This window comes from Eumetopias jubatus, unplaced genomic scaffold (assembly GCF_037043125.1).
Source record: "Eumetopias jubatus isolate StellerSeaLion01/CBP00866 unplaced genomic scaffold, mEumJub1_p1.0 scaffold_3, whole genome shotgun sequence".
NCBI classification, from domain to species: domain Eukaryota; kingdom Metazoa; phylum Chordata; class Mammalia; order Carnivora; family Otariidae; genus Eumetopias; species Eumetopias jubatus.
In genome coordinates this window covers 73,163,189-73,181,645 of record NW_028274809.1, presented here as the reverse complement: position 1 = coordinate 73,181,645, position 18,457 = coordinate 73,163,189, and the positions used below count along the sequence as shown (strand labels likewise).

Below are 18,457 nucleotides of genomic sequence, written 5' to 3'. Positions count from 1 at the left end.
GGCCAACACTATCCTGTAGAGTCAATTTCTCTATAAACTTTATATCCACTATTAAAGAGGCACTCTGGGCAGCATTCATCATACATGTATTAGTATAAACACATTTGAGAGAAACTTTCCAAAACCAGAGAAGTCAAAGGGAACAAGGACATTCTCATCCCTTATACCTCCACAGCAGTATTTCAATGGACGCTTCACAGATTTCACAAATGGTTCTAAGCTTTAGTTCCCAAATTAAAATGGATGCTAAATCCCTCTGTAAATCTGGGCTTTAAAAACCATGCCTAGTTTGAGGGAACGTGCATTTAATTACGATGTCCCTGAGAGCTGTGAATCTCTAGGAAATCGTCCAAAGAGCTTTCTTAGTTTGATTCAATAAATATTCAAAAAGGGTGCGGTAAGTAGAACAACGGATGAAGCCTTGAAGTGAACAATATGGGGTAAATTCTTGTTGCTTAAATAACAACCTACAGAATAAGAATTAGCAATAATGATTTCATTTTCATCATCCAGAGAATCTTCAAACTCAGCTTCTTTGCAGATTTAAACAAGAAATTAGTGTTAAAAGAAAATTAAACATGATATAAATGCCGATGATTCCTATTATCACTTTTCAGGGGAGACTTGCAAATTCACACACACCAAATCGGAGAGGGCAAAGGTAGGCAATTATTTCTTTCTAGATAAAATTAATGAGGGGATTATCTTTGTACTTACCCAAAATATTTTCATGCCTCAGCATCACAGTGTTGTACAATTCTGTTTCCCTGAACCATGACTTCTCATCCCGGGAGGAGAAGATCTTCACAGCGACGTTCTCCCCTTGCCAACTGCCCCTCCACACCTCACCATACCTGCCTTTCCCTGGGGAGAGCAACACAGAGGTGACATGGGAGGGAGCCAATACATTTCTTGCCTGCAACTCTTACCGCCTCCCTTTGTGCACCTGAAAAAACTTAATCTGGGGATCTAAATACCACAACCTTTCGCCTGTGAAGCCACACAAAAATAAGATGGAACCTGCCCCTCCAGCCACCCACTGCCATAGCAAATCCAACACCCTCAGTATCTACATTGTACGATTAGCTGCTAATTACAAGGTTTACAGTTAAATTCCTCTATCAAAAGGTATGAAACATAGATGGTTTTTAAAAGCACACGGAAGTTAGTAAAACTAACAAAATGGTACAGAGTATTCGATTCCAATGTGCTAAAAGCCAAAAAAAAAAAAAAGAAAAAAAAGCACATGTGGCTAAACCGAATAGCTGACTGGATTTCCTTCCCCTCATACGAGATCAACGCGGATATTTTCTTGGGAGTCCAAATTTGTGAATTTACATATGCATTTATGTTTTTCATAAGGGAGACAATTAAGTTTGAGATCTGTGTTCTGAAGGATCCAAAAAAAATACAACACACCACACACACACACACACACAAAACAATGCTGTGGAGGAGACCGACAAGCAGCCACTACCTTCCCTAAAGGATTTCTTGGCAGCGGATCTATTTCAAAAGAGGATTTGCAGAGTCTTAAAAGACATAATCCCAGAACAGTTCTGATTCCTGACACTGGTCATGGGTATTTGCTTGTCAGACAGCCCCTGGGATGCCAGAAGTGGGCCACACTGAAAGGGCCCCTTGGAGAAAGCATTTCCCAGATCGCGGTGACTCTAGTTTGTGATCAGCTCTGTGGGGTGCCTGTCCCCTCCTGCAGCAGCAACACCACTGTCAGCCTGTCAGCGACATGCTCCCTCCTCCGTTCTTCTCCTTCACTACAGGTAGGGGTGATCAGGGAGGCTGGCAGGAGCAGGGGATCAACACGGGGTATAATCAGGGTAAAGACGCACGCGGCGCCTAGATAACGATGCAGCGGGAGATACACCTCGCAGGGCAGCAGGGCGTTCTCCCAGGCAAGGGGCTGCTGGGAGTCACAGCTCATAATCGGCAGCTGCAGCACCACCTGCACACCCGTGAATACCGCTCTTTGCTCACAGACTAAGCCACAAGAACCCAAACATGGAGAAAGAAACCCCCTATCCAGGGGATTAGGTCCTGACACAAAATCAAAACCACTCAATCTAGACTCCCTCCTGACAAACAATGTCCCCATGAAATACCAATGACTAATCCAAAAGGATGTTAAATGTGGCCACTAAGTCATCATTGTAGGCTGCTGTCAGGTCGCAAAAATAGTATTTAGAGCAGGACTAATTCTAATACAGTCATAGCAATTGCCCAGCATTTGGAATTCAAGATGAAGGCCAGTGCTAAGACACTACAAACAGGCTGCTGGGAAACAGTATGCTGAGCTTTTCCTGCCTTTGGTTACATTCTGTATCTTTATTTGCCCTTTGTCCTCACACAGTCTCATTAGGAAGGAGAGAAAAAAATATCCCGGAGAATTGTATACATTACTATAAAGTTGCCTTAAATCCTTTTTTTTTTTTTTTTTAAGGAAACAGAGATGGATGTCAGGATAAGTAGACAGATTTAAAATAGAAACCTACTTCAATGGTTTTCAAATGCTTTTAAGTTGTCAAATGCTTTTTAGAAATGCAACCTTATTCAGAAGTTCCTAAAAACAGAAGCAGAACTGCCCAAATGTACGGGGGCACAGAGCCCCCATGGGAATCCATAAAGTATCTGAAATTTGGGGGGGTTCACGAATCACTATCTGGTAACAACTGATCGTGTCCAACTTTGAACCCAAAATGGTAACATACTATCCAAGCAGTTCATCACATACATTTTTATTCAAGGCTGTACCACATGAACACTAAGTATAAGCTACTGAAATGGCATTGCTTTTATGAAAGTCTTCAGCACTGAACCAACAAAATGCTATAATTGAATTTACACTATTTCCAAAAATGCTCAAGAATATCTACACTACCAGAAACAGTATGTGTCTGTAAAGGTACAATACTGTTTTGCCCTTTGGACTCTGGGGTTGGGCTCTGCGAACTGATATGGACATTGGCGGCTCTGTGAATGGTGAGTGGCTGTGGGACAGGAGGGCAGGAGTAAGCAAGACAGGTAGACAGCCCCCGTCACTGCCTTCTCACTCCTACCCAAATACCCCTGTTCCTAAGCAAACTGGATGTTAGGCAGTACAAGAGGACAACCCTGGTGGCACACAGTGGGCACATTTGGGGTGTTTCCATTTATGCTTTCTCCGCTCACAGTCCACGGTGGAAGAGAAGCGTAGTATGAGCACAAGTGTCACCTGCAGGCACACAAGTGACCAGCGGGAGCCTCTTGCCTTTGCTCTGGGTCTGCAACCACTGGGACTGTGTCTGAGCCACACGTCATGCTTCTCTTCCACCAGCGGTAAAGGCAGCTTATGAAGTCCAGCTACCTCCCAAAAGCCAAGGATGGGACGACCGGAGCTGCCGTGAAAAGAAACCAGGAGAACTAGAAAGAGAGTGTGGAGACACTGCCAACCTATCACCACCCCTCTGGGCATCCCTACATGCTGCCCGAAAAGAAATTAATGACAACTACCACGTGACTTGCAAATACCCGCCAAATACAAGCAAAACTAATACAACTGAGGACCGCCCCCTCCAAAAAAGGCATTTTGTACCATCTTCCTAGAGGGCAACCAGCAATTTATAAACAAGCCATAAAAAGGTCACAAATTTTGACCCAGGAACCCCAACTCCTGGGAATTTATTCTGAGTACTCAAAAGAAAGGTGCAATGCGTGCAAAAGCTTTCTCAAGTAGTACTGTTACGATTCAATGATCATTCAAAAGACCATCGTTACACATCTTTTTAAAATATTTGTGATGTGTACAGATATATGGAAATGTCTATGAGCTTAAAACTGAAAGAAGGAATATAAACTGTATACACATTATGAATGCATCTATATATAAACATGTTCTTAGACGGGGAAAATATGAGAGGCCATAGAGAAATGGATATTGCTCTTGTTTAAACAAAGCAATTATAAAGGTAGCTTTGGTAAATTTATCTCAGTATTTTTAAAGGCAGTGGGAGAGTGAGAGGGCTTGGAGAATTGCCATAGGCAAGTGTATTATCCAAACGCCTACTCCCCTCAGATCGCTCAATGCCTGCAGTAGTCAGGAGCAGCTATGCTAATTCATTTCTCAGGCCTTCCTGTCATCCCAAAAGGTCTACTTGCAACTAGCCACACATTCCTTGGACAAGAATTCCAACAAGAGGAGGTGCTCCAACGCACTCACGGAGACCAGATACAGAGCCACACCGTCTCCTGTCATTTCACGAGCAACAGGTAACACGAGGCAGATTCTCCAAGTTCCATCCTGCTTCTACAGCCACAGTTAACATTGCATACAACCCACAAAGAAGAGAAAAAAGAATTACCGACACACTCCAACAGTGTGATCTGACGAGCCACTGTTCTTTGTACCAGAAAAGGGAGACCAGAGCCGCTTCCTGATGTACATGAATGATCCAATAAATCCTGTGGTTCAAGACAAGGAGAAAAAGAAACTACTGAGAAACAGTTCCCAGTTTAGAATACGAGCATGCATATCACTGTAACTCGCATGGAGAAGCCAATCCTGGACATGGGGCACGTTAGTGTGCGTGGACCACTGGAGAAAGAATGGGTTTTCTTAGGAAAACCAGAAGCTGGCCCTTCTTCTGATAGGTTTTCCTGAAGGATAAGTAGTCTTTTCTTGCATCCAGAGTTTTAGAATAAAAAAATATATATTAAAAGAAGAAAAAAAAAAAAAGCTGAGTGGACAAGGTCAAAGATGCAAATTAGAAAGTCCAAGAAGCTGGGCTGAGCACAAGGGGAAACAGGAGAAAGAGGAGCAAGCAGAGCAAAAAGAGGGGAAGGGCCTTCAAGTCCAAGGCCTGGGCATAACTAACCACGTTCTGCTCTTCTCATAAGTATCTATGAAAAGATTCACTTTAGTTGACATGCCAACTAAGGAACTCTAACAAGGAACAAACAAATCAGGAAGAAGGAACAAACAACTCTAATGTTGTTTCTACTGCAAAGACTCCAGTGGCCACGTGGGTCATCTAGCTGGTACACTCAAGCAGAGAGGGGCCACCTGGGTGGATTACCCTTTAGGTAGGTGAGGAAAAAAAGCATCACAAAACCTAACCCTCAGTGTCATTTCTAGGTGTGAATTATCTACAAATCGGGGGGGGGGGGGACAAAAAACAACAACAACATATAACCATGCCCCAAACCTACTTCTAAAAATGAACATATTGTGAAAAAAATTCCCAATTAGTTCATTTGCTAAGTTCTTCCCTTTGATTCTCAGTGCAAGCCAAGGAGGAGATGTCTCTTTGTATCAGGAATGGATTATCTGGAACACACGGTATTGTGCCCGTGGTGATGGTGGTAAGGGTGGAGTAGTGTTGAGCTAACATTCCCCAAAGCTCATTCTTTCCCAAACATTTTAGCTGGCCTGTTAAAGCAATACATTGATTTGTGTGAATTTCATCTTCTTTTACTTACTCTGAGCACCACTGTGAAGTACTGTTGATCAGCAAAATTACCAAAATCTGAACATCCAAAGGAAGATATTTAGAATCCTTAAAAACCACAAAATGGATAATCAACAAGAAATTGAATGTAGATGAAGTAGTTTCACGTCTCCCTAACCATCTCTTTTGCTGTTCTTTTTTCTCGTTATTCATTCACTTTTTGTGAGAGAATAATTTTGAAAATTAAACAAATGTGTTTTTTTTTCATAATGTATAATCGTGATTTTAAATCTAGTTCATAGACTTAAGGCAGGGGGTGGCTTCAGCCAAAGACTAACAAACATCTACTTCAACTTCTGGACCCCAAGGCTTCTTTTTCAATATAGGAGGCTGTTCAGTGAGATAGGCTTTGTTGAATTACATAAATGAGCATATCACTTAAATAAGAAAGTATATAGACCAATAACGACAGCTTGTTTTAAACAGTGTTCTTTGCTGTGTTATTGTTATCGTGGTACACTGTCCCCTAACATGGTTGAGTTGAGAAGACTATTTTAGCATCCATTCCCATTCCTCTTCCATACTTGGAGAAGCTACTTGAACAGTGATTTACACTAGATATCCCTATCATCAGCCATGGTGGTTAGCAGTTCTAGGGAATGGAGTTCTGACTAATCTCCTTCAGAATCTTGCTTTGCTAAAGCTTTGCCAGGATTCAGCTTCATATCTTGCTACTAACTCAATAAACTCCCTGAATTTTCCTTAATACGGGAAACAAACTTCTAAGTACATTTCTAACAAAAACCTGTATTTCTCTACTTTGGGACACAGAACATCCTCACCTCCTCTTTTCTCCAGTTCTGCCATACCACAATCTAAACAGGTAGGTAAAAGAAAGAAAACGGGGTTCCTTCCCACTTCCCATACAAAAATGTACACTTGATTGGTGGCCCAAGGATGGGGAAGGCAGGCGCATGGGATATTTCTCAGCCTGTATCAGCCACCACCAGATGTTTTAACAACTCGCCAAGGCTGGTCCAAGAATAGCACCTGAGCTACAGAGACTGGTGAGGGTGAGTCTTCTCCAGCAGAGAGGAAGATGGAGAGCAGGCTTACCTGCAGACCTACCATTCACTCGTAAGCTTGTCGTCTAGCAGAACGAGACTTAATACGAGATGGTCTTAGCTGATGCAAGGCCATGACATTAAATAACACTGGATCACATTAGAAAGTTATTACCTTGATGGTCTCCCATCACATATGACAAGGAGAGTCTCGATTGGGTATCAGCCTGTCTTTAACACCTAACACTCACAAATCTTCACCTTTTTCAGAAGAGGCATCAGATTCAGCATAGGATCGCTTCAGAATGTTATCGCTTCTCTCTTTTGCATTTTATGGTAACCTATTTATAGCAAGTGGTTCCCTTTTCTCACTTAAAGTTTAAAGTTCCTTTCAAATTCACACTTGACAATTTTTAAAAGTAAAAAAAGGAAGACACTTTTTCATGTGATTTCATCAATGAAAAATATGCAAAAGAATAACTTTAAAACATATAAACACAACGGTGTCTAACCCTGAGCGGGTCCATGAGGGTAGCTACCAGCCACATATTAACTTTTAGCAAGTGAAATGTGGTTATTCTGAACTGATATATGCTGTGAGTGTAACATATGCACATTTTTAAAACGCAGTTCAAAAAAAAAGAAAGAATGTAAAATAGCACATTCATAATTCTTTCTGATTAATGACTATATGTTGAAACGGTAATAACTATATACATTAAGTCAAATATGTTGTTAAAATTAATATCACCTATGGTGGGGGTTTTTTAAACTTTTTTTTAAGTGGCCACTAGAAAATTTAAAATTACAGATGTGGCATACCTATTCCTATTGGACAGCACTGATTTAACCAAAAGACTACACTCCACAAGGGGGCAGCACAGGAGCGTGAAAAGTTTAATAGCTGCTTTTTTTGGATGTCAAGTTTAAAGTCTTAAATTACAGGGTGTTAAAATAATCTAGAAGGGGAACTGATTTTAATATTAAGCAAAGGTGCTTTTTTTTTTTGAAAGCACTTTTATTGCTAAAAATAGAGTAACTGAGTTACTCCAAGGCCCCCTGCCCAGAATTATAGGCAACCATTCTCTGCACCTTTTCCCTTACTCCCAAAAGAAAAATAACTACCAAGAATCTACTAAAATAAATCCCCTCCCTCGTTAAACAGAAATGTCTATCTAAAATAAATGTTCTCACATAGGGGAGACCAAAACAGGTGCCAACATAGGCTTGCCTAGGACTCAAGTGACCAGTGGTACGTGTGCACACTGTCCAGTCCCCAGCTACTGGTTAGCATCTCGCGGTGAAATTAAGAATGCATGTTTAGCCATCTTTGTTATGCTTGGGATTCCCTGGGGTCTCAAACTCACTGCTAAAGTGCTGTCTCCAACATTGGTGGTGATGAGCCCTTCGATGGTGCCGTACTCCACATCTCTGGGATTGAGGCGTTCTTGGTTGCGCCTTTTAAATTTTCGGAGAGCCACTCCCAGTAGGCAAGCTAGAAGGCATACTGCAAATACTACGGAGAGAATAATGAGGCCGACCTCCAAGTGGAAATTCTGTGTTCCAGGAAAGGATTTCCCTGGAGATGGGGGAGAAAAGGAATGCAATTGGCTGTAAGGATCACGGTTTACTTATTATTTAGCACAACCGATACCTAACGAGTAGCTCCTGAGCCTGACCACCTGGTCTCCCAAGTCACAAACTGTTAAAAACTAAAATACTTCCTAACACCTGGACAACGGCCCGGTCATTTGAACCATTATTCATTTAGGTACAACTGGAGTTTGAAAAAATCTGCCGAGAACCAACCATATTGATGCACATATGTGGACGTTTATGATATGAAGTAGTACTCTGGTACTACTCTTATTGATGTAGATTTGATCTGTACAAATGTTTTATCCTTAGCCCTTACAGAGATTATGATGTAATATTCCTATGAGAAAGTGCTATCTGAGTTAAAAACAAATTACCCAATCTGTGGTCTCTCTCCTCAGTGTATCTTGGATGTCTACCACTGAATTCTCATTGATCTTTCCACATCACGATTTCTGCCTAGGAACCGATTCATTCATCTGTTCTTTTACTCACTTATTCAATATCCACTCACTCAAAACATTCATTCACTGATTCACTCACTCGCCTAATCACTCATTCACCCCCTCGCTCGGCATTATCACATTACCCATTCAAACATCCGTGCGTTACCACTCGGGCAAATACACACAGACTTTCTACTTGCCTAGTGAGTTGAATTAAAAAATTTCTTGGTTAGATCGTGATGGTCCATAATTAAAAGGTCCCCAACCAATAATCATCTCTGAATGACAAACCCCTTAGGACATGGTGTCACCAAAAGCCCTGTTCTTCCTCACATAGGACTCTTCCACGTCTCTGCCTCCTTCCACAATCCACAATCCTTCCGCAAGCCTGACAGCCTTTATACATTTCTTTTAACTTTCCAAATCCAAATTAATCAACGACTTGGCACATAATACCCGATAGTACATGTCATCTGTACGATAAAGTGTAAAACTAATTATATACAACATTAAATTATAAATATGGTGCCTCCCTAATTGAATTAGAAATTCCTTAAGTAAAGAAAATAAATTTTCTATTACAACTCGGAGTCTTGCGAAGTGTTCTGCAGATCAGGAACTTTCCGTACTGTAGGTATAACCTCTCTGTGAGTGCTGATACTTCTTCACGGCCATCCACTCCATTAATTACCATTTAATTCAAAAAGGTTAAGAGTAAAGTTTGTTCCATCAAGTACCCTTTTAGTTTTAGCTATTTAAATACTTAATCTCTCTTTTAAAAATCTTCTTTTATTATTCAACCTCATTTGCATACAGAATTAACATTTCCTATATGCCTTGAGGTCATCACCATAACTGAAATACTGCACAGCAGAATCCTGTTATCAGTTTTTTCCTTTTTCTTTTTTTTCATTTTTCTCTCTCTTCCCCTGCTGGCTGACATTTCTGGCAGTGGGTGATCCTAGTAGCCTCTCCCACTCCACTTTTTCGGTTTGTTTCTTCTTTTGTGAGTGCAAAATTAAGTAATTACGCCAACTGAAAATGTACCATAGGTTAAGAGAATCAACTGGCTTGGAATGAGCTGACAAAGACTAAGGAACATTAATGTTTGCAGGGACTCTGAGATAGCAAATTAGGGCTCATTTAATGGGGTAACAGTTTCAGAGGAAGACTGATTTCCACTGGATTTGGAATCCATACACACACAACACAGAGAAGATTTCACATAAACTACAAGGTTCGTGTGAAGTCGGACTCAGCTTCAGGATTCCGTGATGGTTCGCTGGGAAATCAGATGTGGGAGCCAAGATTAGTGAGGCTTTGTCTCCTTCCTCATAAAGAAGGAAACCTATCCCACTCAGCCACCAGAGGCCTATGTTTTGTTTTCCTTCCTACACACTCAATATCGAGATGAATATTTACCAAGCACAACTGTTTCAGAAATTATGAAATCATGGCTCCTGAAGAGAAAGAGCTGTTCACCTGCACATGACTACGGAGAGAGGTCCAGCCAGCCAAGCCGTCCCCAAGATAGCCATTACCTTGCTCACTTACCCAAAGATATCTATCCCTCCCTTGAGACTCCAAAAGGCCATGCCTTTCCCTTCCTCACCTAGAGCTACCTTTCTTGTCACTCATGGCCTCTAGTTCAAAGAGTAGGAGGAAAGCCTTGTGGCTATTTCCATCTTTAACCCACACAGAATCAGAACACCACCAACGGAAACCCTTGATCTAGAAATAGAAAAGTCCATGGGAACCTTTAGTGGGCAGCTGGGCCGTGATGTTCCTGTTACACCAGTCCCCTTGGCAGCACTCCACGGCTTGGCCAGGTGATGGTGGGGTCTTACAGGTCATCTTCCCCTGCTCATAGACCTGGAAGCAGCCTTTCTGGTAGACATGGAAGCCGTCATTTATGCTCAGTGAGGAAAAGCACTGCTGGCCTTCACAATGGTCCTCGCTCCCACAGGAGAGGCCTTCACACACACACATGTAAAGTTTGGGGTTCACCTTGGGCTTCTCATCTGCAAAAGAGCAAGAGGAAGGAAAAAAAAAAATCACACCATGGATTTTATTCCCATCAGGGGAACGAGACAGCTTCTCCAAGACCATTATAACACATTTACCAAACAAAGTCAGGCCAAGAATCATCACTGGCCGTGATGTCCACATTTTGTTATCTTATATCTCTCACTTGACCAACCACCAAATAATAATCACCTCTCAATATATGAGTGCATTTATACGAGCTGTGTACTCTTTTAGATCACACCAGGCCAAAGAATGGTTACCCACATGCTTCTGACAATGAACCTCCCCCACTGCAGTTTTCACGTTATCTTTGGCCAGATAGGCTCTCACATCCCAATTTTCTTGCATCAAAATAAAATGTTCTTCCAGGACATAATGCTCATCATTTGAAGATGAGGGTACCAGGAGACAGAGGGAACAGAACAATGTTTTAACAGTCAGGTAACAGGTAGGTTACACAGAAGCTGTCCACACCCACTAGGTCCAAGGTGCAATGGAACGAGGCAGAAACGTATTATCCATAGTGAAGCACACCTAATTGGACCTCCTAATTATCTTCTTCAGGAAACATTCATTTGCAATCTAATCTTTCAAACCACTCTTTCTTTTCCCTTCCCTTGTTAGAATGATCAGTTCAGACTTGCTGGTCCCAACAGTTTGCACTAGTCGGGAAGAAAAGTGAAGACAGAATGTAAACAGCCAAGCCCTAGAGGTTCTGAAGCAGTGTTCATATAAAGAAATTCAGCTTTCAGAAGCTCGCTCCAAAGGCCTATGGCACAGACTGACTGCCTTCTCATTCTTGAACCCTCTGTGGCAGGTCTGTGAGGTAACTGCTTCTTTCTTAAAATAACAGGTCGGGTGGCTGTGCTTTCAAGAGGAGACCTTAAGGTAAGGTCTTTGAAAATGTCAAGTTCATTTACACAGATTTGTGTGGGTGTGTGTGGAGACGTGGGTTATCTCAAAAAGAGAAGTGTTCTTAATCTTTCTTCTTCCCTCTTCAAAGAAGTGAAAAATAGTTCACTACCCACTGTAATGTGGGTGCCTCATCCCACAGAGTAAGTGCATGCAGACACACAGACACAAGCCTTCTATTTATAATTGACTTGCTAGTTCTTTTGAAAACCACAAGGGGCTCATCCAAGAGCAAAGACATGCCTGAAAGCAGAAAATCCAAAATAGCCGCTGACAGTGTATGTATGTCACCAGTCTCACCCCCGAGAATCAAGAGCCTCAGACATTTTTAATGAGCAAAAATTTTAATGAGCCAAAAGATAGTCTTTATTTTCCCTGCCTAGAGAAATTCCAGCACCAATCTATTTCTATGAGGGGGAGAAACATATATATCTGTTGACATAATCCAGCAAAAGTTTACACTTGCCAAAAGTGAGTTGAAAGATAATATTTCTAGGGAGTCTAGACATGCTTGCCACTCTTGAATGGCACAGAGCTGGGTTGAGGGTTGCCAACTATGCTGTCCAACAGGTGATGATTCTTTGGAGGGAAATGGATAGGCAGGGTAAGGGGGAGAGTTAATGGTGTCCGTTGATTTGTTTGTGATCTACAGCAGGGAATTTAAAACACTATATTTTAAAACCATGCAATAACGCATTTATGAAAATTTGAAACACAAACATATATTTTTAAAGTCCTAAATATTTTCAAAGCTCATAGATATCCAAAGATACATACTACCACACTGAAGAGGTTGTGTCTATTGACGCTGGGTTGGGGCTGAGGGGTCAGTGTTAGGATGAAGGGGTAAAATGAAAACCATGTAAGAGAGTAGCTGTTCATGGACTGATAATGGACTGAGGAGTATGGATTACTCAACTCGCTGCACCTGTGGTCCATTAGGTACAACCACAGACAGGTAACGCTGGACAACAGAGGCCTTGCTCATCATTGAGCCTATGGAAATGGATGGTCCAGGTACAAAACAATTAATGACATCTTGTGGTTCTAATAAAAAATGTAAAATTTAAAAAAAATAAGATAACAACAATAATAATTCCTTTCATGTGCTCTCAGACTGAACTCTGCTTTTAAAATCAGAGCCCTTAGGGTCCCCGGCTGGCTCAGTCAGTAGAGCATACAGCTCTCGATCTCAGGATCATGAGTTCAAGCCCCAAGTTGGGGGTAGAGCATACTGAAAAAATAAATAAATGAATAAATGAATAAATAAATAAATAAATAAATAAATAAGAGCCCGAACTGAACTCTAGCTCCATATTCATAAGATGTGGACTGCCCTTCCAAGGTTCCTATTTTTTGACAGGATGTGGGGATGGTCTGACAGATGTCTGGAATGTAACCTAAAGAATTTTGCCAGAATTGAGCAGCCTCAAGTAAATACCATCTTTAGTAAAAGTCAACTCACTATACCCAACTCTGCAGTGCACACAGGCATCACGGGTTATAAACTGTAATCAGATCTTATCCTGTGGGGATCATAAAGTAAGTCAAAGGGATTCATTCATTTATTAAATACTCTCCCTGAATCTTTATATCCCTTCACTAGTTGTACACAAGTGGCCTGGGGTTGACTACCTTTAAATAGGTCATTCTTCTTAAGGTGTCAAAAACTAGAGTTTTCAGAGCCTCTCCTCCACAATCCAGAAAAAGAAAAAAGGGGAAGAAAGACGGTTGTTAATGATACATGGTAATTAACTTAATTTCTGCTATGAAGAACCATGAGCTCAGTCCAGCAGTTAGCTAATGGGAAAAGTACAAAGCCTTCACCAGCTTCACTTCCAGTTGTGCTTCTCACCAACATTTAATCTTCTTAATTTGTATATTTCCATGTAACTAATTAGCAGAGCCCTTCATGAATCTATTCTTTATATACCACCAAGTATAAATGAAGACCCTGAATTCATAAGTCTATAAGAATGACCACATGTCCCACGACATGCCTGCATGCACACACACATTAGTTAAATGCCACTTTGGCAGCTTCATCCAACAGAGTGGATTAGTCGAAGAGATGCCAAAAAGATTTCTGAGCTAGGATTACTGATTCAACAAAGAAGGTTAAAAGCAAGGTAGTAGCATTTTCATATCTTAATATCCACAATTCTAAGAACACAGCAGGCCCCAAAATGCCCATGACTCACTGTTTTAGTCTCGTCAAAATTTAGGAATAACTGTAACATGTGTGAGCCTGTGATATTTTATCTGGAGTGCGTTGGAGGGGGGCGGGGGTGGCGCACAGGATCCAAGAGTGAGCACAAAAATCCCTTCTAGGGCCACAGGTAAGAGTCTGGACCTCTAATCTCTCAGACAGTGATAGGTATACTGTATACATCGAGACACACCAAGACATGGATAGTCACCTTCTGTGACTGATTTTCAACAGGACAGACAGGAAGTGCCACATCTGATATGAAGTACTTTACACTCTGCCTGTGCAAATAACTAGGAAGTGCCCTGGCAGAAGGCAGCCAGTATACGCCACCTAATTGACATTCATTTAAATAATTCAGTAATTTAAATGTCAAGCCAGAGGTATTCCCTGTCTGCAAAGCTCACCCACATTGTTTGTTCTAAAAGGCACCTCCCAGCATTACTCAGTGTTATGGCTGGCACTGCGTGCCCTTTGTATCACCAGAACCAGGTCCCTGTGAACACACCCGGGCCTGACTGGGAGCAGCAGGGAGTCCTCGACTCCCAGCCAATCCTGGGAGGACTGGGGGCAGGCTCCAAAACCAGAGGCCCAGGCTCAGAATCCCAAATCTTTTCAAAGATCCTGCTTGTTCTGGGCGATACTCAGCTCATCATCTGGACACACCTACTCTGGTAGCCTAACCGTAGACAGTCACAGGAAGACGCAGGGCAAAGAGTATTGTGGACTTTTTTTAAAGAATGTTCACAGTTTGGGATGATCTTGTACCTCAGAGTAAAAGTATTTACATTTATGTTTTATTTTATTTATTTATTTATTAAGATTTTATTTATTTATTTGACGGAGAGAGAAAGCACACAAGCAGGGGGAGCAGGAGAAGCAGACTCCCTGCTCAGCAGGGAGCTGAACACGGGGCTTGATCCCAGGATTCTGGGATCACAACCTGAGCCAAGTGGGACTTGACAAATTGAAGCACAACACTATGGGCTTATCCTCAACGTTCTCAGTCATGCACTCCATAATACTTTAAAGCATTTAAACTGATTATCATTCTAAATGGTGCACAAAACCTCGTATCTCCCACTAAAGTCTGACACAAAAGACAAATGAGAAAACGCTACAAGTAAACCAGCGTGCAGCTATGACCCCAGAGGTCAGCAAAAGAAACAGACTGATTTTCTTAGAACTCACCTCAAAGTAGCACAAATAACAATGTGGTGATTAGACTATTCTTATAAAAGTCGTATAGCTCAGAATTTTATAGGCTAAAAAAAAAGGAACCCCAAACATCCCTGGACTCCTTCCAACAGCATAAATGATTCATTCATTTGAAATGACAGCTTATATTAGGCTTATAGATATGGGAGTCCTTCCATCGCCTCCTAATCCAAGAGTGCAGCTTGGCACTTCTCCAGAATCAGAAAGCATTTGAGATCTCTGGCATTAAACAAAGGCTCAGTGATGGATTTTGCAATGCCAGGTATCACTGCCAGAAGCCTGCTCCTAAGACAGAAACACAAAGGTCAGTCTGGAACGCCTCGTGAAGGGCATTTGATGGTCTGGCAAGAAGGCAAGCTATATGCTCGGGAATACAGTACACCAGGAGCCTAAATACTCATTATAAAACACCCATTTAGGGAACCCAAATCACTTTTTTTCCCCCTGATCAGAGAAACCAATACTTGGCAAAGTTGTAAAGCCAAGAAGAAAACATATTCCAGGAGTTAAGAAAGATCAAACAGGATCACATATAAATTAGAATAACAACAACAAAAAATGATTTCAGGATTCCCAAGATTTTGAACTGATGATGGCTACAAATGTGCCCTTCCTCCAGTGTTCTGGAACTGAGCAAACGGCATCCCCATTCAGATGTAGTCCTCTCTGCCTGCCATGATTCTTGAAATACAGACGGGGTGGTTCATGGGGCCAGAAGTCCTGGTGGAGCCGATCTCTACCTCTTTAGGCTCCCCTCATCACCCCTCCATTTTTGGAAGGCCTCTCTTGCTCTAGGATGTCAGGTCCTTTAGGTATGGAATTTCCTCCACGGGTAAGGCTTCACTCCCTCCCTGCCGACACCCCATTTACCTAGTTATCATCTGCCTTCCCTTCGGAGAAGCCTTTGTTCATACCCTCAGATTTAAAGTAGGAACCACCTGCCTACACTCCCATGCATGTGTCTGTCTGGCTACTGAATGTCCAGGTCTTTCCTCCAGACTAGGAGCACCATGAGGGTAGGAACTGAGCCTATTCTGCTCCCTGTTACATACCCCCACCTGCCTCAGTAATTGACAGGAGTACAAGCCTGATGAGTATTTGCTTCAGAATGAATTTTCTCTTCACAGAAAGGATTTAGAAGTGGCAAGAGACATGATGCTGGTTTTCAGAGCAGACTGAGCCTATAAAGTCTTTAAATGTCAGCAGAGATCTTAAGGCAAGGCTTAGTCACTGAGCCAGCATGTCTGTGCAAACCACTTCTTCCTAGTGGAGCTCGCCATAGAGTCACATCTGTTCACCTACTCCGGCTTACAAGTGTAGAAAATTAATACTTGTTGTGGTGCAGTAGGTGTTCTGTTTGCCTGTTTGTCTGTAAGAAGAAAGAGGTAAAATACAAGCATCCCTAAAACAAGGAATTACTTAATACATTAATAGAACAGCAGGGCTTTTCTGGATGGTCTTTCCTTGGATGGCTGATGTGAGGACTTTGGGCTACTACAATGCGAAGGTGACCAGAACGATGGACACGTCATAAGCGCCCTGACTCCTGCCGTGTGAGGGAAGTCATGCAGGACTTGCCTGCTCGGCAGTGAGAAAGATGCCCCCTGGTATTTGCTGCCATGTTCCTCCTCTCGGTGAAAGTAATGGCGTTTTCAGCAGGGAGTGGGGAAGAGTGAATTACATCATTTTCCCCTTCTTGCTTTGCTGAAGGTGATAAGGATTCCCAAGTCATCCTGCATTTGAACTGCTGAAGCTGAGAGGGGGGAAAAAAAAGTGCCATCTGTTTATTTTGTGTCTGGGCTGACTCCTTGTCTCTGAAATAATCCCTGTAAATTAAGCCCTATTGCAGCAGCCGCACCTTCGATTTCAAAGCCAAAAACCTGGTCTGTGTTTAAGTGACTAACAAGTTAAAGAACACTGTGGGGTACTGACCTAAGACAATATTGGTCTGTCTTTTCCGTGCTTTTTATGGTTCCCAGAATGTAGCAAAGACACGGCTTTAACACTTGCACCATGTCTATGAAGCAACTCTTTAATAGGGGGAAAATAATGACCCCTTTCTTCATTGTGTCTTCAAACTTCGTGACTCTCTGCTTCAGAGAAATAAATGGTTACAAGGCCTAATGGAAATCACCTACTAAGGAATTCCTTTAAAGACCAGGGAATATCCCCACCCCATATATTGACAATGCCCGGGTCTGAGCGAAGCTCCGCTTACAGGAAGAGTAAGAGAGAGTACCACAGCCTGAGGGTGAAGAGAAAAAGACCTGGTGAATTATAATAAACATTTCAGGGAAGCCATTCCTGGTTGAGCTTTGAAGAGAACCAGCGATGTAGTCCCATCTATTCAATGTTGAGGCTGGAAGCTCTGTTCACAGTGTGGGAAGAGGTGTGCCTGACTCATGTGGGTTGTCTCTCAGCGCTCCACCGGCTAACAAGGGAGTGCATGCCTTGCTCCAGTGAGGGTTTCCTAGCCAGGCTCTGTACGGAAAATTCTGGCGTTAGGAAACCTTAACCAAGGGCTCCACATGGGATAGGACAGTGGAGAAGGAACTATAGGGCGGCTTCGGCGCAAGGCTCCCCCCCTCTATCTGCCCTTCTGTGCCCTACCAGTAATCGGGCCTTCAGGGTTGCCAATCTTTCCTCTACTTACCGGCAGCAAATCACCACCACACCCCCACACCCTTTCTGGAAGCTTTCAAACCACAGAGATAAATCCTTCAGAAGATGGGCAGGGCTACAATTTGTTGGACAACAGTCTTAGGATCCCAGTCTCTAGGCATTGCAGCACCCAAAGCCAAAGGTAAAAATGTCCAGAATTAGTTAAATTCCCCCTCTCTAGCTCCCTACTCTACCCCCCCCCCAGAAAAAAAGCACAGAGGGAATAAGGTGCTTGCTAGACTATTTGCTCCCAGCCTGGATGAAGCCCAAGAGATTAAGATATCCAAGAGTGAAAAACAAGGGCACCGATCAAACCTCTGAATACTGCTACTTCCCTGTGCCCTAATCTGCCAACTCACATCCTAAGGTTCTACCAGGCCCAGAACACCAATGCAAGGTTAATTACCAGAAGCATCCCATGCCTTCAATCCCATGAATACATGCCTTGTGCATCTGTATTCCAGCCTTTAACTTGATCTTTGCTTTGTATGTCTTCTTTCCCCTATCAGTGTAATTAATATGGTCCACAAGAATTCACTAATTCCCAAATTCAACACTTAAGAAGATTGGCTGATTCGTCATACACTAAAGGGTCCTAGAGTCACCATGACATAGGTGAGTCCGGGTCATTTTGAGCTTATTCTTTTTTACCCCTGAGCCCAAAGAAAGGCTCCGGGTGCCTACACTCAAAGTGGAAACCAAAAGCATTTTTTTGAGATCCCTGTGAACCAGAACTGGCTTTGCAAACACTCGTTCCCTCCCCCATGCTCCACCCCCACCAATCTCTGTGGCACAGCACACCATTTCCAGCTTCCACAATCACCTCGGACCTTGGCAGAAGAAAGGCAGCTAAATCTGAGATGTGTCACGAGGCCTCTGGCT

At 42.4% G+C, this 18,457-nt stretch overlaps 1 protein-coding gene across 2 annotated transcripts in view; it reads right to left on the bottom strand.

Moving 5' to 3' along the window:
• Positions 1-18,457, bottom strand: part of ACVR1 (activin A receptor type 1) — a 123,416-nt gene that overhangs the window by 30,415 nt on the left and 74,544 nt on the right. For both annotated transcript variants that reach the window (XM_028113143.2, XM_028113145.2), the window contains 4 exons: positions 10,305-10,568; positions 7,873-8,084; positions 4,356-4,455; positions 718-864 (listed from right to left, as the gene is read on the bottom strand). In XM_028113143.2, the coding sequence (XP_027968944.1) occupies positions 718-864; positions 4,356-4,455; positions 7,873-8,084; positions 10,305-10,568 (723 nt within the window). The remainder of the gene's footprint in view (positions 1-717; positions 865-4,355; positions 4,456-7,872; positions 8,085-10,304; positions 10,569-18,457) is intronic.